General features: G+C 43.0%; 1 protein-coding gene across 15 annotated transcripts in view; it reads right to left on the reverse strand.

Annotated features, from left to right (window-relative positions):
- The window catches only part of ANKHD1 (ankyrin repeat and KH domain containing 1), a 99,484-nt gene that overhangs the window by 19,080 nt on the left and 58,823 nt on the right, over window positions 1-21,581 (reverse strand). For 14 of the 15 annotated variants that reach the window (XM_051793675.1, XM_051793674.1, XM_051793673.1 and 11 more), the window contains exons 15-26: window positions 17,052-17,795; window positions 9,774-9,919; window positions 9,515-9,626; window positions 8,531-8,676; window positions 6,952-7,094; window positions 5,923-6,136; window positions 4,546-4,721; window positions 3,821-3,983; window positions 2,592-2,687; window positions 2,213-2,329; window positions 1,084-1,258; window positions 281-734 (exon numbers count right to left, since the gene is read on the reverse strand). In XM_051793675.1, coding sequence (XP_051649635.1) covers window positions 281-734; window positions 1,084-1,258; window positions 2,213-2,329; window positions 2,592-2,687; window positions 3,821-3,983; window positions 4,546-4,721; window positions 5,923-6,136; window positions 6,952-7,094; window positions 8,531-8,676; window positions 9,515-9,626; window positions 9,774-9,919; window positions 17,052-17,795 — 2,686 coding nt within the window. The remainder of the gene's footprint in view (window positions 1-280; window positions 735-1,083; window positions 1,259-2,212; window positions 2,330-2,591; window positions 2,688-3,820; window positions 3,984-4,545; window positions 4,722-5,922; window positions 6,137-6,951; window positions 7,095-8,530; window positions 8,677-9,514; window positions 9,627-9,773; window positions 9,920-17,051; window positions 17,796-21,581) is intronic. The other variant, XM_051793677.1, reaches the window with a different exon arrangement.

The raw sequence follows: 21,581 nt of genomic DNA on the forward strand, positions 1-21,581 counted from the left end.
AAAGCTGACACTGAAACACAGATGCTTAAAGAGCACAGAGAGTCATTTTGCTCAAATAGTATTTAAAATCAGGTAGAAATGCCAAAAAGTTTTACCTTTACCATATTAAAGAGGTTGTGTTCAACACACTTGACAGTATTACTTAAGAGCTACACGAATAAAGCAGACTGAGCTCTCCAAGCTTTGGGGATGTACCCTTTGGTGGAGAGCTTAAGCTACTGGTATAGGTGGAAACCTTGTGAAGCAACAGGGAATTAAGGAATGAACAGGGCAGGCTCACCTGGTTGGTGTTTTGGAAGCTGAGGTGCTGGTTTTCTCTTCCTGAGAGGGGATGAGCAGTGAGGCATAGCGCCGCTCCGAGGAGTTCGTGTCCATCGTGAAGTTCAGCTCTTGGCTCTTCCCTCCACTGCTGCTTTCACTGTTGCAGTCTGTGCTATCCAAGTTATCTGAATCACTGTTCCCACTTGCACCACCGCCTCTCGGCTCTCCATTTATTTTATTTTTATCTGCTTTTTGCTGTGCTAGGGATATATGCTGATCTGGCAAAATTATCTGCATATTCTGAGGAGTCTCTTTTGTTTTGTTTTTCTTATTTTTTCTATTTGTGCTGGGGGTAGTCACCACATTAGCTCTCTTCTTCCCAAAGGCATTTGTGAAGGTAGTTGATGTTGCAGAAATTCCAATTGTAGTTGTAGTAGTTGCACTTGGAGGCTCTATAGGAACTTCTTGCTCCACTGAAAAAAACAGTTGATGTACAATCAGAACCCACACAGTATAGAAGTCAGTGTCCTGACTGAACACACACTACAGCTCAAGTTATGCTCCTTGCTGAGCTGTCAGAATACCTGCACTACATTTAGGTGTAAATCCTCCAAGAGTGAAAGACTCTCATGAACAAATGAAGGGGGGTAAAAAAGTGAACAAAGGAGTTTTGCCAGGAACTCAGACTGTGGAGGGAAGAACCAGGGCAGCAGCCATGCAACACTGCCACAGTAAGAGAGACCAGCTTTCAAACACATTCCCTTGACAGTTAAAAAAGGCACCCCCACAACTACATTGTTCATAGAAACACTTGTTCTTTACCTTCATCGTCGTTTTCTTCTTCATCGTCATCTTCTTGCAGTTCCAGAGTTTCCTTAGGCTTGTTTTCTTCATCTTCTTCTTGTTTTCTTTTTTGTTCCTCTTTCTTCTTCTTTCTCTTTTCCTTCCTTTTCTCCCTTTTGGCTGCAAGAGCTTGTTTTCTGCTCTCCTCTCTTGACTATGTAGGAGAAAAAGATGAATATTTAAACATTTTCACACAGACTAAATTATCCTTATAAATCAGATCTTCCCTAGAAATCTGAGGGAAGGGAGAAAGGAGAGAGCAGGATGAACTAGAATGTCACATACTGAATCATTACACAGAAACTGGGCAGACCTTATGGAACAACAGGACTAGCTGGTCCAAAAACTTTAAGGAATAACAACAAAATAACAACCAAAACAGAGGTATTACAAAAATACAGTTTTGCTGGAAAAACAGCAAAATCTCTCATCCTCTCAGTCCTTTCTCAAACAAATATTTAATAACCTCAGCAATATTTCTGCAGTGATGTTCACATCTCTGATTCAACAGCCAGTACTCAAAAGAGTATTTTACATAGAACTGCTCTAATTTTAACCACTTTTTAAATATATGGAATCAGTCATTTATGTTGCACAGCAACTGAGGTGTGTTAATACACTAATGTGGAACTTGCCAAAAATTGTAAGAACATCATAAAAGAGCCCACTAAAGAGTGTATAAGTGTTTTACTTCAGGACACTGCACAGTATTCTCAGTGAGGGAGAAGGGGATTTTCCCCACTACCTGCTCAATTCTGAACAGAACTGCACTGAAGCCCATAAAATGCTTATGAATTATGATTTACACACACATAAACACACCATGAGACTGGAGACCTCCCTTAGTCCCACATCCTCTGCTCTGAGATGATCCCAGAGAGCTTCTGCCTAAGGAAACCATTGTTAAGTCCAAGCTTTCCTAAAAAGGACAATGGAGTGGCTGAAGCAGAAGTCAATTATAATTTGCCACCCTCAGCATGTGCTTCATGTACATATTAGAGGAAGGAACACACAGTCACAGCACAAGAAGCAGCAAAGGAAACACAGCCTGTGAGTTTTCACACACAGTTCAAACCACTCTGCTACACGACAGCAATGCTTTACTCACTTTTTCCAGGTCTAGCTCCTTCAGCAATATAGTTGCATTCTTATTGGCTTCTGCAGCCTGCTGGTCTTTAGCTTTCACAATTGTCTCCACACACTGGTGACACTTTTTCAACAGGTCCTGGAATACAAACTTGTCTTACTAGACCCATAAGAAGCTACAAATTGAGGAGCGAGCCTTACCCTAAAACAAAAGATCGGCTCCCCTGCAGTCATAAACATACAAACTATTTCACAGAACAGGACTGTAAATGCTGATTTATTTTTTAAGTTCTGTATTAAGGAGACATGCAAAGAGTTCAGTTTTTGAACACTTAAAAAACTTCCCATGTATATTTTTGCTGAAAATTCAGGGCAGGGTCTCGTCCCCAGTTCCAGCTCACCTTGTCTGTGATGGTCGCTATGTAGCGCATGCACTCAATGTCTGAAGGAAACTGGTTCACTTCTTTCACCAGGAACTGAACTACTTTCACGTGCCCCTAGAACAGCAAAGAAAATTCTAATCTCTTGTATACAATTGTCAACACTCACCATCAAAATACAGGTTTGATATCTCTTAGTCCAATGCAGAAGACTCGTAATAAGCAAGAACATGTCTGGTGAGCTGCTGTCTGGGGAGAAGGGCAGTTACTGCTTGCTTGGTGCTGACAGCACAGCTACTGTTGTGCTTCAAGGTGGCAAAGACAAGCTCTTGCACAAGTTATTTCTTATTTTAAAATACAAGGACCAAATCAGGCCCAAGGAAAGAAGCAGATTGTCACATTTTTAGTAACAGCCAGGACAACACTCTTTAGACACCATCTGTCACCCGATCCACTCTTTTGCCACTCACACCATGGAACTAACTTAGACTGCTCAGTTACAAGGTAACTCTGATCAGGGAACTGAGCCACCTGTATGTTATCCTGGCAAACACATTCCTTTGCTACTGGGATACACTGTGCAACCACACAAAGGACCCAACTGCTGCTTCTGAAGTTAAGTGAAAGAAGACAGCAGTGGCATGCTCAGCACGGCTGTTTGTCAAAAAAGCTGCACACTTAGTTGCTGTTTCATTAAAGGTGAAGCAGCTACAGTGAATAAATTCCTCTGATATAGGATCCTTGCATCCAACACCACAACTGATGAAACCATCACAAAGCAACATTCTTCCTGCCAAGAAGAAAAGGCAGTAGGTGACAAATGAGCCAACTACACAAAGTGTCCCATCACAACAGATTAGGAACAGAAGAGGAGGAGCACAAAGGAATTGGCACAGCTTATTCCAGACTGGTGCTGTGTTCATCTCAAAAGCAGGACTGAAACAAGTAGTGCAGTCCAGACAGGTAGAGGGAACTATGGAAACCTCAAACTGGCAAAAGTCTCAAACGGTGGAAGTTTTTGGACAGTGTACAACTGGAAATAATAAGGTGAATATGGTTTCTGGAACAGCTTTTTCACCTCTCAAAAACTGGATCTGTGTGAAGTACAGCAATTATGATTACGTCAAGGCAGGTATTTTTACCAAAGTATTCCTTTTGCTGAGTTATATTCGATCCTTCCCAAACCAAGCGTTCAGATTCAAGCCCAAGCGAGAAGCAATGTTTTGAAAACATAAATGTTGGTCTCCTACCTTGCGAAATGCTGACATAAGAGGGGTAATTTTCCTATTATCTGCAGCATCCACGTCTGCTCCTGCTTGGACAAGCAGCTGGACCACATCGTAGTGCCCCCCGTTCGCTGCCAGCCACAGCGGGGTGTTTCCTTTCTTGTTCCGAACGTCGATGTGGGCTCCTCTGAAAACACACAAGTGGAACAGAGGGAAACAGGGGATAAGTGAAGGTGGAAGCCAGCAAGATCACAAAAGACCAGAGTACAACTGGATATAGAACTTTAATAACTGAAATATAGTGGCTAAATATGAGAAATTCTGTCCCTGAAATTTGCTGTTTCATTTCCGACATCGTGACGTGGGGATCATTGAAATCTCCCTGACAGAAACCAACATGCACTTTGTGTCACCTACTGCACCACAGGTATGCAACCAGCAACCTTTAAATTATCATCAGTGTGGTGACTAGCCATGGGACAAAGCAGCCCCTTGAGATTTTAGCAGCACACAGGGTTCTGCTTGAAAAGCTCAAGAGCTGCTTCCAGGCTTTGCCCCCCAGGTGACAGTGAGGATGAGCAGAAGAGACGTGCCACTAATCATAAAGCCAGAGATGGTTTGGGTTGGAAGGGACCTTAAAGATCATCTTGTTCCAACCCCCTTGTCATGGGCAGGGATGTCACCCATGAGATCAGGTTGCTCGGAGCCCTGTCCAACCCTTGAACACTTAATTAGAAGACACGATTTACCGATTAATGAGGAGCTCGCAGAACTTGTAGTGACCCTTGTCTGCTGCAATGGTTAAAGCTGTGTCTCTTGAGGAAGGCACAGGTGGGGCATTCACATCTGCTCCTTTATCAAGGAGAACCCTTCCAACCTCTGCATAGCCTCCTGAAGCTGCTTCCATCAGAGGTGTGAGACCAGTCTGTGCAAAGAGAACAAGTTATTCTGTGAAATCTGTACAATACACTTTGGATAAGACATAAATGATTCCTACAAAGGGAAATAAGATTTTTTTATTTAGCTGCCTGTATTTAGTTTAGGAGCCTAACTTCAAGCAGTCTCTGTCTCAAAAATACCCAAAAAACCCAACAAAAAAACCCCCAACAACAAAACAGAACACCCACACACAAACCAACCAAACAAAACCAACCCAAAAACCAGACACTCTTGGGCTTCGATTTATACAAACCCAAGCAAACTGTTCACTAAGAGCCACCAGATACCTGTCTCAACAGCAAAAGCAAAGTTTATAACAGGATCTCTACAACAGAGGTTAGAACAGATTCAAATGAAGACACAAGTGTTTCTACAAAAATACTGAGAAACTGGTTTTTATAGCTTTTCTCTAGCCTCCCTTAGCACTGAGACTGATCTGGGCCCAACTTAGTTGCCAGGTCAGACTGTTAAATAAACTTACACCAGCTGCTAACATGCCCAACTGACCATTTGAGAGCTGGCTTTTATCCATATCCCCTTTCCTCCAGCCACAGTCATTCCAGAAGCAGGCGGGGTAGACAGACACAGCAATTATTTCAGCAGCCTTAGGAGTTACCAAAAATTCCTTTGTGCTGGGGAAATCAGTCTGGCTGTCTACACAAGCTTTAAGCTTGCTTTATGGCAGGAGACACAAAGCTGTCCCAGAGCACCAAAGGATGGGACCTGTGGAGCATTTCAGAGGCACAGAAGGTCACAGTACTGAAGCCACGGGTTCTACAGCAATGTAAAATCTTTACAAAAAGTCTGACTGCACTACTTCTGTTGTAGACATGAGAATCTGCTCTACATGAGAATCAAAAGCAACACTATTCTCTTCCTGCCTAGACTTCACTTGTATGTAAAAATATCTGTTCTGTTAATGAGTATCACGTCAAGTTTAGAAAGAGTGAATCTAAGTTTCATTATGAGCTCAGAAGGACCAGTCAGCTTTTCCCTAATGCAAAAAAATTCATCACTGATGCCTTTTTTTTCTTTCTTTCTTTAAAGAAACCACACATTTCAGAACGTTTAAATGCTCTGATGTAATAACTCCTCTGAGCCGGAGAGGCTCAAAGTCACAGGAACTCTGAAGAAACTTGATGGCTCAGAGGCAATAAATCACAAGGAAAGGTGAGTGCCCCCCTTACCTTTGCCCTGTGCTCGACATTGGCCTTCCTGTCCAGGAGCAGACTGACCACCTCTGCCCGGCCCTGGAAGCAGGCCAGGGTCAGGGCTGTGTTCCGGTTGGTCTCGATCTGGGCATTAATATCTGAACCCATATCAAGCAGCAGCTTCACGGCAGGGACGTGGCCGTTCATAGCAGCCAACATCAGAGGAGAAATTCCCAGCTTACTCCCAGTCCTAAGGAAAAGAAACACAACTGCAGTGCCCAGAGCTGGAGGAAAACTCCGAGAGCTTTCCAAATGTATCCAAGAGCAACAAAATGTCAGAAAAGAACATATAACCTATACAAATATAGACACTGATCTAAAATAGCAGTATTTTTAATTGGCTAGGAGAAACCACAAGAGGAACTACATGCAATAGGCAACTGCAATTTATAAACAAGGAAAATACATTTCAGCTTTCAGACATTCTGATGGCTGAAGCACAGATAAGCCTTAAACTACATTTACTAAAAATCAAGGTTGCATCTGATTCATTCAGAGAAACAAGTGTTTCTAGCACAGCTGCAGTTTTAACTTTCTCTAGTTAAGAGTTCTCTCACTCTATCTAGTGATAGAATATATGTGAGTTTTCTTAAAATGAATGGAGAAGAGGCTTAAGAGACATAGTTGTGTGAATTTGTTCTTCTTCCTGCAAAAGGTATTTTCAAACAAACACACAGAGGTGCCCTGAGCACTTTGGCTGGTTCCTTTACCCAGTTCTACTGAAAATAGTTTGATTTCCAGATCCCAAAATGGTAGAAAAGGGAAAGAGAAAGAATAGGTTTGCAAACTATGTTATCTTAAAATTTAGGTATAAGTCAGATGAAGTTTGTGGTGGCTAAAAGCAATTTAAAAGCACTAAGATAACATGAGCATACAGGATAACATCAGTGTAGAAAGGCTGCAGGGAGGTCTGAAAGCACCTGAGATTCCAACCTGTGCCTCAGCATGGAGCCAACACGGAGTGTCTGTGCCGTGCTGAGCTCAGCTGGTGACATGGTACCTTACCTGGAATTAATTTCTGCCCCAGCATTGAGAAGAATCTTGATGATATTAACATAGCCCCCAGATGCAGCAAGGCTTAATGGTGTGTAATCTGACACATTCCTGTGTTCTTTATTTGCTCCCCGGGCCAACAGCAAATCAACAACCTGGAAAAACAGCATGTGTGTTAACAGACATATCGTGGCCTTTGCTGTTATCCAGGGAGTGAAAGGATGCTTATCACAACTTCAAACTTTCCAGTGTGCTACCAGCTTCCCCTCTCAATAGACAAGATTCCACAGGAATATCTCTACCCTCTTCTACTTGACTTTCCCCTATCTCTGTGCAGCCTCCCCAGCCCATGAGCACAGCAGCTGAGCACTTGTCTGCCAGAAAGACTGTTCCACCTACACAAGAATGCAAGGCTTTACAGTGAATCTTCCTCTGAATCTTCCAAGTTTGCAAACAAGGGATCTATCCCACTCCCATAATGTCTCACACTGAGCACCTCTTTCAGAAACTCACACAACTTTAATTCAAACGACACTTGAGCCAAGTTTGACCATCTGCTTTACAAAAAAACATGAGGTAAAAATCAGAGTGACTGATGTTAGGGGGACCAGCATGAGGAAGGACACCTCTATCAGAAGCTGCTTAAGAGAAACAAAACTGGGGGAAATTAAAACATTTTGGGTGATATATTGCACTTCAGTGCACCTCATTTTATTACTAACATAGGCCAGTGATTTCCAAATATGTCAGAAATAAGGTTGCCTCAGAAGTTGCTAAGCCAGAAATGTAAGAGGTAGATACTGGTATAAGAAAAAAAAAATAAAGAGGAAGAATAAAAGACTTGAGTTGTTCAATATATAATGCTCTCACAGGCCACACTGATCTTTTATTTGTGAGAAGTACTTTTACTGTTAAAAATTTGCAACTCAGAGGTAAAGTGGAAACTTTCCAGTTTTGGCCAACTATTTGAATCTTTAAATTACTCTAGCACAGAACCCTGGGCCATCTCCATGCCATCTTCTAAGCAAGTATGCACGTGACTGAAGTAGGAAGGATTCAACAAATCTTATTTGGACAATAACAACACACACAAAAAAATGTGACATCCTTAAAAGCCTGGTGCAATGTGCCCTGCATTACATCTGCACTCATCAGCCCCAAAGACATATAGTGCCCACACAAAATTCCAGTTCCTGTCCCCGTGTGCCTGCACCAGCTGTTTCAGTTTTGAGAGCAGGAAGATGCATAAGGGAAGTGTTCAGTGAATAAAGTTATTCAGTAAACATCCCTGCTGCCCTCACAGGAGTCCTTACCTTGTGAGGACACACTGACTGAAGACAAGTGATCACAAGTGACCACAACCATTAGCTAACAAAACTAGGACAGGGCAAGGGAGGGAAGAAAAAAAGCCTTAAATGTCTTCTTCCTTTCTTGGAAGAAGAAAAGGCCTTAAATTAGTTACACTTAACACAGGTGAAAAACCTTCCAGAAAAAAAGGAGGATTTATCATCAACAGGAGAACCCCAATTCTGTACAAATAAAACCTATCCACAAGTAACAACTCAAGCCCTTTGAGGCCACGTGTCTGTACCTCCTGGCGTCCACCAGAGCATGCCAAGGAAAGCGGAGTATCCTTTGTGCGCTCGGACTGTGCTTCGATATCCCCACCTTTGTCCAGAAGAATTTCCACGACACCAACATGTCCAGCAGTTGCAGCCAGAATCAAAGGCGTAAAACCTAGTGATGTGACATGGTGTTAGAAGCAGCCTTGAGTATCTCACAAGTGTTATTAAGGAGCAGAAATGCACAAAAGGGTTAATTCATAATGAATTCTATTGTTCAGGTATGTCTTCCTCAGACTGGGGGTTTCCTGGCATAGGCCACAACCTCAGAGCCTTTCCCAAACCTCTTTTGCCCCTGCCATGGGCTCTGATTCCAAGGCTGTGATTCCAGTGAAAGGTTCTGCAAAAAAAAATCTAGACAGTGCTTGCAATGACCAGTTTGGATTAAGTTCCAACCAATTCCCCTCTCTGGAGAAGCCATGGTTTTCTGCTTAATTCCTATTCAGTGAAGCTCCACGCAGTGACCCCATCTGCCCTGCCTGTGTTGCTGGTTGCCTGTGGTCACTGTGAGCTCCAAGGTGTGTGGTGTGATGGTTTTGCCCTCTCAGCTTTAAAAGATTTGAGATTTTGTTGAACTCTGTTACCGAGAACAACGATACCCAACCTGACAGCTGTTACCCTCCAGCTCTGTCAGCCAAGGTTGGATGGTTACCCCATCAGCCCTGGCTTCCCAAGGTATTTTTTGCAGGGAGTGAATCACAAAGCCCAAAGTGCCTCACGTTTCACAAATGTGCTTAAGATCCCACTCAGGTGAATATCCTTTCAAAAATGCAGGCAGAAGTGCACGCAGTGTCACTGGCTTTGTGTGGCACGTGAAGTGCAAGAACACATTTTTTTGCAAGCTCTGGTGACGTTCTGAAGCAACGAATCCCAAATACCATTTTGAAGTTGGCTGTTTCATGCTGCACAGTTCGTGCTCAAACTGTGCTCCTGTTCTAACTGTTTAAACTCACCTTTCTTGTCTCTGTGCTCAATGTTGGCACCACGAGCGATCAGCACGGACACGAGTTCCTCGTGCCCTCCCGCGCACGCCAGGGTCAGAGCAGTGTCGTGATTACTCTCAGTCTGCACGGGGAAAGGGGGAAGAAACAGAAATTCAGAAATTACAAATAAAGAGAACTTTAATAATTCTACAACAGCACTTAGATTAATTTTTTTTTTTTTTCCCCTTTCAGGAAGCAAATCCACTCCAACCCAGCTGCCATCACTCACGTGTGCATCGATGTCCACTGAGGGGTACATGGGGAGCACAGACTGGGAGGGCACATTGCTCGGTGCCTGCGGGCAGGGCTCGGGCGTCGGGGACTCTGTAGTGTGCGAGGAGCTGGTGGAGCCACTGGGCACTCTGCTGTTCACAGCTGAAAAGTAACACCAGGTTGTTAATCCACCCTTAGGAATGTCCTATCTTTATACGAAAAATATTAAGTCCCGTAAAACTGCAGTGGTGTGATATCAAAACAGTAACAGGGGGGGAACAAATTAAGTGTTCCTACAAACAAAAAGCAGCTTTCCAGCAGTTAAACGGTGTAAGCATCATCTCCAAACTGTGGTAAGTTAGGAAATAATTTTATGAATTAGTCTGTATGCATTACAAGTGTGAATTATGAAGGTGATTAGTTATCCTTTTTGAATTGTAACCTTCACTGTTAAGAGTTCAATCATATGCTCAGTCTAAACAGGCAAATGATTCATCACTAACACACAACCTAATGTTCAGAAATACAGACTTATTCTGGACTTTCAAAATTTTTCATGTAAAGGTTAGTGCACACAGCCTCCAGAGAAGTTTTTCAGAGCAAGATGACTGACAGCAACTCCCACTATTAATCATGTCTCAGAGTTAAACCAACCCAGGAAGGCAGAAGGGAAGCAGACAGGAGGGGGCAGTCAACAAAAACAAGAAAGCTGAAAACTGTGCTCCCTAAAATTTATTCTGATTGATGCACAGCCTGTAAAAGATGTCATCCTGAAGATCCAGCGCAGCTCAGCAACACAGGGAATGCAACTTTATCTTATTTTTAAAAAATAACAGTTTAAAAAAAAATAGATAATTGAGAATTGGATTTTTTTCCACCTAGTTTTAAATGAACAAGCAGAGAAATCTCCCTGCACTTATCCACTATGGGGCCAGGACCTCTGCCTGCCTCTGTAGCCAGATGAGAATCCAAGAAGAGCCTGGATCCCTGAAGGCTCAGCTGGGATTACCTGCCAGGAAAGTCTAACACACCTACACACTCTTTCCATGTGCTCTTTAGTCACAGTAATTCCTGCTGATAGAGCAGCTGGATTTGACAAGTATTGTCACTGCTGGATTGCCAAATGTCTCTATTGTGTGGCCTCATCAGACAGAGCACCCGGTGAGCTTTAGTTATTCCAAAACACACAGAGTATTTTGCAGTATTTCTGGAAGAAGCAGCTGAAGGAAAACACTAACAACTACAGGTCAGAAATAAGCTGCAGCATTTTGCTTTTGTCCAAGTGTTTCAAGCATTAAATGAAGATGAAGGATGAACTCAAATCTGTGTATGACTTAAGAGGAAAATCTTCCCAACCTTTCCCAGCTCAACCTTACTCATTCCATTGACAAATTACACACCAGCAATTACTCACAGGAAAATAGTGTAGGTGGCAAAGTCCTAGAAAATCCCCAACACAACCACTAATACTCTAATTCAGCCTATGTGTGACAAAGGAAACACAGACTAGAGCACAGTTAGATGGGTCCCTTCCATTGGGTTCTGGAAACTTGGGGAGGGCTGTCACTGAAATTTGGGAAGATGGCAGTTTCCAGCTGTATTTTTTAAGTAAAGCATCCTCCTCTGTGCATCAGCAAAGCCAGCATTAACATTTGGTCACCACATTTGAACAACAAAGTACTGGATCTGAATTCCCTTTACAACCTTCACGAGCAAACCAGGTTTGTAGCAAAAGTTTCAAGTTTCAAGTACAAAAGCTCCCACTTCATCTGGGATTTACCACTTACAGTAGCAAATGGGTATTAATTAATGTAATACAATTGTCTTCCTGCTCCATGCACTGAAGTGCACGGTAATAACTGGATTTCTAAAGATTATTCCTTCCAAAATACAAGACACCAAATCACCCTGTTAAGGACTTTTGTGAAATCAAGCTGGTCCTTCCTCAGGGAAGACACTGGCTCAGTGTTTTCAGATTCTTGTAACTACAGATACATGTAAAACCACATGCATGTGCTGTGCATGCAGAGCAAGGTGTGCACTGGAGCCAGTTTCAGGGTCCTTAATGTAAAATACTCAAGTGTTGTTGTCACAGGTTCCACAAATTCTCTGTATTTCACAACCATGACTGAAAATGTCCAAGTATTTCTTGCATACTTCAGATTTTCATCATGTGCTTAAAACATGTGAGTGTGTGTTAAGCACTTCACGTGCACAGTAACAACGATGTCAAACGGGAGAGAGAACACCAAAGGCAGCAGAAATGCACATAAACCCTGCACTGATACCCCAATTAAAATAGAATCTAACAACAAATATTCCTAACAATGCCCACCATTTAATTATCCCCTCTATAACTGCCAAGTTTACAGAATTGCAGGATCTTTCACACTGTCGAGTTTTATTCCCTCAGCGTGATTAGCAAGATGGGCCCGTGGAGCAAAACACACCTGAGAACTTCTGCCTCCAGTTTCATGGGGCTGATTTAGCTCAGCCCAAGTCACACAGCAAAATACAGATTTTTAACTTAAAGATGACCTTGCAGCAATGGTTCCAATGTGGCATTAACGTGGAATGGCTGTGGAACCACAGCTCAGCAGTGAGGGCAGCACTGGCACTGCCTGTGACTCCAAGGAAAGGCTGGCTGGAGGGGATAAACCCACCATGGCTCCAAGGAAAGGCTGGTTGGAGGGGCTAAATCCACCATGGCTCCAAGGAAAGGCTGGTTGGAGGGGCTAAACCCACCATGGCTCCAAGGAAAGGTTGGCTGGAGGGGATAAACCCACCATGGCTCCAAGGAAAGGCTGGTTGGAGGGGACAGACCCAACTGAGGTGGATGAGCACCTGCAGCATCTCTACACCAAATTAAAATCGGTGGCTTTCGCCCTCTGAGGAGAAAAGGGGAGAACTTTCCAACATGCAGATTGCTTCCTACTGAAGAGGTGTTTTGTCTTCACACCAGGAAGGGCACTGACACACACAATGATAACCAGGTTTTGATTAAAAATTTCAAAAAAATTCATTTTTGGAATGTGATCTTCACATATTGCTAGTTTTGTGACATAGGTTTTAGATGTTCCCATAGGTTTCAATATTTAAAAGATTTATTAAAAAAAAAAAGATATCCTACACACAACAAAATCCAGGTTTCCTCACATGCTGTGAAGGGCTTGCAATGTTCCCAAGGGTCTGTCCTTGTATCAGTGTGAAGCTGAACACCGGTCTCCAAAGACATGGATGACTATTTCCCAAAGTTATGATAAAATATCAGAGGAAACATGAGCAAAGCAACAGAAAGCAAGAACTTGGTATTTTATACAATATAACTCTGGATGCGTTTACAGAACCTGGAGCAAAGCTCTGGATGAGATTTCAGCTGTAGCCTGAACTCTGTCTACCCAACTGCTGCCGTGCCGTGAGCGTGGACATTCAGGAATACTGGGCTTGGATTTCCCCTCCCCTATCCTCAAAGGAACTGGGATTTTTAGGACAAAGAGAACCATCCTTTTACATGCCTGAGCAGCCTTTTAGCCTGTCCATGCAGCTCCTCAGTAACCTGCTGCTGCACAGAGGGTTTTGCACGTTGGTAACTGCGGCTCCTTTCATGAGTCACCATTTCTCACTCCAGATTATCCCAGTAACCAGTTTTACTCCAAACACCAATCCTAAACACAGTAACTCAGATGGCACCTTCCAAATCCTTACCATAATTCTGTATCACTGACTACAACCAGAATTTCAAAACTGAATAAGTTTCTCAAAAGACACCTGAAATTTCAGTTTAGAAACATGAGCTCACAGGAGGAAAGTGGGACAGAAGCCTAAAAATACCAACTGAGTAAAACAAAGAGAAATAAAAATATTTCAACTAAAGACAAAGCCCAGCAACAGAGAAAAGAAAGTTCCTCATCTTTGATACTCTAAACCAGAAAAAAAGCCTCAATTCAGATACTGCCAACTAAGAAATCTACTACAGTAAATGAAGAACTTGAACTGAAACGAAGCTCCAACTATGCAAGACAAGAGGCCACAAGAAACCAAATACTGAGTAATGAAAATGGTAGATGTGTTCCAAACTAATTTACTGCTTTCCCACTCTACACTGCACCATGTCTCTGTCTCTTTAGTAAACCTGATTTTGGCTTGTAGTAAGTCACATCTTCAGCACAGGATTAGGTGCAAGATTTTAGCATCAGCACATCTAAAAACTCCATTACAACCAAAACGTTCTGGAGTGGAAAGAGATGCTTTGTTTTTAGGTTTTAGCTGACTTTCCAAAAGGTACTTGGGTACCTCTGTGTAGCTTTTTGAAAGATGGGACACAGGTACATATCTGCCCATGACTCACTGCCAGGCAGGTGCCACTTTGCACTTTGACATCCACAACCTCAGCAACTCAGAGCCAGTAGACTGTACCAGCAGACACAGAGAAATGATAAGATAAACACTCCTTTTATGTATGTTTTCACTGTTAAGTTGGTCAGCAAAATACACATTTGTGGCTTTACAGAAATGCAAGTTCTCCCTTACAACTGGTCCCAACTGGGGCTTGGAAAAATTTGCCTCTTGCAATGTAAGACCACAGAATGGTTTGGGCTGGAAGGGACCTTGAAGATCATCTTGTTCCACCCCCTGCCATGGGCAGGGACACCTCCCACTAGCCCAGGTTGCCTCAAGCCCCGTCCAACCTGGTCTTGGACAATCCCAGGGATGGGGCAGCCACAGCTTCTCTGGGCAACTTGTGCCAGGGTCTCCCCACCCTCACAGGGGAGGATTTCTCCCTAATATCCCCTCTAACCCTGCCCTCTGGCAGTGTGGAGCCATTCCCCCCCGTCCTGTCACTCCAGGCCCTTGTTCAAAGTCTCTCTCCAGCTCTCTCGGAGCCCCTTTAGGCACTGAAAGGGCTGTAAGGTCTCCCCAAATCCTTCTCTTCTCCAGGCTGAACACCCCCAGCCATCCCACCCCATCTCCAACCTTGGACCATCTCCTCTGGATATCACCACTGGTATGAGCAACAGGAAAAGCTATTCCAGGGCAGAGGGAAAAGGCATTTCTGTTCCTCTGAAGCAGCCCCCATCCAAACTGGAATACTCAGCAGGAACAGAAATGTTCATACCTCTTTGAAACCCAGAGTCATTCACCACCATCACAGCAGCTCCAGCAGTGGGATTAAGGGGACAAAACCTCCCTAAAATCAAAGTTTCCCATGCACAAGCTCCTGAACCATTTTACCTGGATCTGTAGCACACACATAAAAATCAGTTCTTGTAACAGTTTCTACTGCTCAGAATTTCTTTAAAAAATTAAGGACTAATTGGCAAGTTTGTGGAAAAAAGTGCACTTTAAATACGGATCAAAGAGTTCAGAGTATGAGTAGGGAAGTTTACAGTTCGTTTTTACATGGACACAATCTTACTCTATCTCAGATTTATAATTTCCCTGGGGATCACTTTCACACAGTCTGGATTTAAAAAGTGAGAAAATTATCTATCTCCCAACAATTTTTTTTTGGGGAGGGAGAGAAGTAAAAGAAAGTCAGGAATTTCAAGAAGAAAATATATTTCAGTGAAGCAACATCAACACACTTTTGCAGAAGCCTCTGTAATTCGCCAGCTGAAGTTTCCTTGAGTTGCATTTCTGTAAATGTACTTTCTAATAGTTGCAGAAGAGGGTGCTATTTGTAGTTACTTTTGAAATCAGTAAATCTCACTTCTTAGCATAAAAAAGTCTTTAATTACTGAGCAAAAACAGTAACCAGTTTAGAAAATGAACCAATATCTATCCAAGGGGTTTTTAATGATTTTTAAGATGGTTTTTCTGGTTGTTTGCAATCTTTTTTTTGCCCAGCAGAGTTCTCACACTGCAGCACTTTTCATTGTGGGGGCATTGGATGTAACACAAGTTGCTGACCACGAGGGGGTACAGACTCCAGGGCCTCGTGCTACACACGTTCGACTCTCTGCAACTACTCCGACGATCAAGACCTCGCTGATCATGCTTTGCATTAACCATTCAAATTTTCCTCCTCACACACTCCAGTACTAAAATTTTGAGTAATAAAAATTGAGAATGTTTTAATGTTGGCTGACTATTCTGAAGAGCACCACGGAGCAGATGCCAGAACAGGGGGAACTAACACCAATGCTCTACAAAACAAGAGGCTTTACTGGAATTACACCAGCGAGCAGATGGGAGCGGTACCAGCACCCCACACTCCTCCACTGCCTGTGGGTTCCATGGGAGGTTGCAAAGTCACAGGTGGTCTCAACTTGCATGAGCTTGATGCAATTACCATTCCAAAGGCTCCCAGGAATGGCTGGCCACAGATCTCACCAACACTTCTACAGCCTCAGCATAAACTTCAGAGGACAGGGCACCAACCATGAAACGGGAAGGGCAGGGGGAGACAGACAGGAAAATAATGGGCAGGGGCACAGGCACAAGGCACAAAGAAAAGTTGAAAAACACTGAATTAAAAAAGAAAAAAAGCAAAACTACAGACCAAACAACACTGGCTATATCCTACATACCTCCAGCAGCAAACCTCAATCCTAGTCAAATCCACGAAATGAAGTGACCCAAAGTGATCCCTCTTTTTGCACGAGGGGACTCAAACACCCCGATGTGTGGGAACTCTCATTCCTCTTCACACTGTATCAACACTTGGAAGGATGTTGGGGTTTTTGCTTTTCCTCCAGCTAACAGGACACGTTTTTGCCATGTGGAACATCTAACCAGCAGATATTCCCATACAACCAGGCTTTAGGGGGGACTCTGCAAACATAAGCCATCACAGAACGGAGCACTTGTGCGTGGATCCCAGGCTGTGTTTAAGCTCCAGCAGCAAGGAGAGGGGCACATTTGTCCTTACAAGTGACAGCAATTTGGTTTTTTTTCTAGAGATGGCTATCACATGGAAGAAAGTCACTGAGGTATAAGCCTGCACAGAAAATTCTACAGAAGATACAAATCTGCCATGCTTTCTGGTTTCCTAATGGGCACTACTAATGACGAGGTTTTTTAAAGAAGCACAGAAAAAGATGAGGCCAAAGGGGCTAAAACAGGTGTCCAGTACAGGAAGTTTTGCACTTTGGAGAAAAAAAAAAAAAAAGGTATTTAAAAGTCTCATGTTAGAATTGGAAGTCACTGTTAGGATTAATAGCACTAATCAGGAACTTCATTCTCAAGCAAGTATTCCCAAACTGGAAAACCCCAAGACGTATTTGGAGGGAAGGAAAGAGAGGGAAACTGAGCACACAAATTAATGCAAAAATAGGTATATTTCTTAACCCACCTGCTATTAGGTCATCAAGAGTGTCGGTAAGCGTCTGTGCTGGAGTGGCAACCATTAATCCGTCTGGTTCTTGAACTAAGAGCCCCTGCCCAGCAATCTGCTGCTGCTGTCCTACATTCTGCTGATTCCCTAATGCTTTCTGAAGTTCAAGAGACTCTGTCCCATTATAACCTAAGTTACCAGAAAAATTACATTGCGGTGCTGGCAAAGGCTGGATGGGGACAAACTCTATTTGTTCAGCAGGTGGTGGAGACTGGTGTTGCTCGTCATCTTTAGACAAGATTGTGTCAACCTGAGGTAACCCTGAAAAGTTATCCTCTGGCAGACCCTTATCGGCTTCCACTTCTGGGAAGACCCCTGTAAGTGAGCACTGCTGCTGCAGGGCAGGTGGTGTGTCTGTCTGACCTTTGGTCTCCAAATATTCTTTGGTAAACTGCTGTTGGGTTTTCATCTGCAACTGCCTTTCCACCTTCTGCAGCTCCTTCAATATTTTCTTCTTCTTCTGTACTTGTTCTTCTCTGTTCTTTTTAAGTTCTTCAATCTTATCTTTATTTAAAGGTTCACCTTGAATTAATTCCAATGATTTAAGTTGTGCTTTTTCAATAGCACTAATTCTCTGTCCAAGTTCATTCAGCTTGCCTTCAGTCTCTTCTACTATGCATTCCAAAGGCTGGTATGGGTGAAAAGGTGGCAGTAGGTCCTTATCTGCTACCTGCAGGGAACTTGACTTCTGCTTGGATGCACCTAAGCACATGAAAAATGTTTGAAAAAATGCCATGCTGAAGATACCCCAAACCTCCCCTCTCACCCACCAAAAAAAAAAAAAGTTAAAAAAAAAAAATTTAAAAAATCTTTACAACTAACACTGCACATCTGGCAAAGCACAGAAAGGCAAACCCTACACTCCATGTTAAGACAAGAGAGGACAAAGAATATAGCTGGAATTTTCAATATTGATCCTTTGAACAGCTATTTTAATCATAAGGAACAAGGAGCCTCTACAGTTTCTGACATACATGACAATGCACTTGGGAAGGGAAATCAGCAGGAAGAGCAAGGCAATTTACATAATTTACTGAGTTCCCAAAGTTCTTCTGTGTGTGCAGAGCAATTAAACTGAGAGTATTTTCCAGAGGCTGACTTCCAACAGCAAGTTTACAAATCTATAGTTGAGAGCAGACTAACCTGACAATAAGATCAGCACTTGGAACTGGGATTTCTCCAAACACCTTTACATTACCTTTACATTCACCTTTACATTCCAAACAGAATCTGCCACTGCAAACTTAGTGCATAAAAATGGATTGTGAAATTTTAGCACCTTTTTTAAAGTTCTGAGACAAAACTAACAACAAATTGCTCACCTCCCCCTCCAGTAACAAATGAACAATTCTATTCTATTCTGAACAATTCTATTAACAATTCACTATTGAGGCCTTAAAACTAACCTTCACCAAGGCCCACCAAGCCAGGGCAGCACTGCCCCAAGTGCTGACTGTCCTCAAGGAAACTCATGGTTGCTTTCCTGAAAGCCACATTTGGGAAACTCCACTCACATCTTGCTAAAAGCAACCTATTATCTGTTAAAATCTCAATTATGACTTTGGTGTCAGAAACTTTAATTAAAAATCTGGAAGGTTTTAGCCTGATCAAATAATTCCCTGCACTAAAACTCATTTGTTATACCCAAGCAGCAATATTTGAAGCCTCAGAAAAAAAAGGAAGAAAATTTGAAGGTTTACAAAGCAGACTCATACAATTAATCATTACAAGGGAACTAAAATATGTACAGTTTGAGACAGGGTTTAATAAAGTTACCTAAACATCACACAGTTAAGTCAAAGTCTGGATGCAAGAACAAGGTCCCAGATAAGTTACCAGCTCTGGAAGGATTAAGTTTCCTAAAACACAGTTTTATTTCTCTCTAGACCATCCTTCACCAAAACACTAATTCACAAATGACTTCATCTTGCATTGCTGTCAAAACAGGAGTCACACACACCTCACTCTAAAATGAACCTGTTTTGGAGGAACTAATTCTAAAAACAAACAAAGGTGAGGTTTTTCTCTTACAGAAATAGAATTGAACCAACTCTGTGCTGAATACCTTCACCAGACTTGCTGGAGTGAAAGCAAACTGTATCTAATTTTAATGGGAAAAACAAGAACCTTACTAACCCCAGGTAACAGCCCAACATCCCACAGCCACCCTTCAATAACCCCAGGTAACAGCCCAACATCCCACAGCCACTGGAGACCCTTCAGGATGCTCCTTCTCCAGCTCCACACTCTGGGCAGGTCAGTAGTTCCAGCTGAGCACCTCTCCCCACCACTACTATTATTTTGTCTCTAAAGCAAAAATGAGTCCCCAGACCATTTCTCAGCAGAAGATAAGGAATTTGGGTGAAGTCCAGCAATCCCTTGCTCTGTGCTGGTTGCTGTAACCCAGGGCTGTTTGGCTTTGTCCTGCACTCAGAGTTTACAGAGTTATCCTTCCATTTTAACCGGTGTAACTTATAAGTTTTTGAGACCACTCTTAAAATATGTATTTGCACTCACCAAAAAAAAAAAAAAATCTCTGAAAGGCTTGTCTGTATCTTTGTTTTGAAACTAAGCTGCTCCACTGCTGAAGTAGTAGAAACATCATAGTGACCAAACTGCAAATTCCCACTGTAGCCGAGATGGGAACCCTCTGCCCCACTCTGTTCAGTGTCATCCCTAAGATTCCTGTGTCTGTCATTCCCATCCTAACACAAGGCATTCCCACAACCTGGCAGGTCTGGACAGCTTTCATTACTCTGTAGGAAAGAAGAGCTGCAGTTCAAAGAGCTCCCCAGAATCAAGTACTGATGTTGTCCCCCTCAGTTAAGTCTGACTTGGGGAGAAAACAAGCCTGGCACGGGAAAGCTTTTCTAGGAGCACAAGGGAAAGCAAAAAGGAGAAACACAACCCCACCTTGAGAGATGGGCTGGGCAGAGGAGCCAGGGATGGGCTCCCAGCAGGCAGCACATCCCAGACACAGTTCTGACCAGGAACCAGCAGGGAAAGATGGGAGAGTTTTGGAAAACAGGCGCTAGGACACCAGCAAGTGAAGAGCTGGGCTCTCAAGCTCCAGGAGAGGCAAGGAAATTTACTTTAATCAGCTTCTAATTGTTAGCAGGGCCACTTTTCAGGTTCCAGGTCACCCTTTCCAGGCCAGAAAACAGCTGCAACCTGTAACTGTGGGGAGACTGGAAGAGGACGAGGGGTAGGAAGAAAGATCTGCTAAACCTGACATGTCCACCTGGACAGACAGGTCAGACCAGAGGTGGAGAAGATATTATTGGTAGCTCTGAATATGCAAACACTGGGATAGAATATTATAGTCCTGGAAGGAGCAATTTCCTGGTTTATCCAAATCTCTCCTATATTACAATATTGTGACAACTACTGTGCCCATTTCAGTATGCAGTTATGAACAAGCCACTTTATACTTTCACTTCTGAAATACATAAGTGCAGTAGGACTTAAGAATCCAATCACAGGTCAGATAATAATCACTTCAACCTGTTTCTAAAATTTATTTTATACCTCTGTCTTTTGGGGGAAGCATCAGTCACACAACAACCTACCATAAAATCACACCTAGCAACATTAAGAAGCCAATCTGGCTAAAGCAACTGTTTTGGAAACTTTTAAAAGACTTTTTGTTTAGTATGAAAACAAGTTGTTTAGATTGAAGATCACTGAAATCCACATGTTGCTACACAGATACCACCTGCCCCCAGGTACTAGGATTACAGGACACAGAATTGTTCAGCTGTCAGAAAACCCAGAGTGGTTCTGGCCATGCCAGGAAAGCCCCAGAGGAAGGAAAGGACCGTTTCCCAAATTATTTTGTGAACAGTATTTCCATATTCCCACAGGTTCTGGTCCAACCCTGCCCAGCTAAACCTCACCATGATCCCTGCAGAGCATGCACATGTCTTCAGCCACGTTTCTGACCAACATACATGACTCAGGGTAAGATCTACTCTGCCCAAACACAGCTGCCCATCCCCTTCTCCCATGTCCACTCCCTCCAGGAAAAGACAGGTGTTTCCTAAGGCAATCTCCTGTACTTCTCCCATACACTGCAGATCATCTCCCACAGACTTGAGTTGGAACAGCCTGTTGAGCCTCTCCCAGGCATCATTCCTGGTCTCTGGAGCAGCCAGGAACATGCAGGGAGGACACCATGACCAGGTTTTAATGCCTCTGGCTGCAAACATTTAAAGGCCCTAAACATTGTGAGCAGGAGTTTGGGAAAAATACCCTTCAGTTTTGTACTCCTCAGGGTGGCTCTCCCAAGCAACTGAACTCTTCTAATTGAAATTTGCTTAGAACACATTCACTCTTTATAGTGTTGCTGCCTATAAATAAGTCTGACACCCTATTTCTTCCTGAGTGGTTATGATTCTCACAGAACTTGCTCTTCTAGCCCTGACTTATAATCCACAGAATGTCACTTCTCCCAAGATGGAACTAATTTATATGCCCTTTCAGTTTTGT

Source organism: Manacus candei, unplaced genomic scaffold, assembly GCF_025592945.1.
Source record: "Manacus candei isolate 608988 ecotype Guabito, Panama unplaced genomic scaffold, ASM2559294v1 h1tg000037l, whole genome shotgun sequence".
Classification (NCBI taxonomy): Eukaryota; Metazoa; Chordata; class Aves; order Passeriformes; family Pipridae; genus Manacus; species Manacus candei.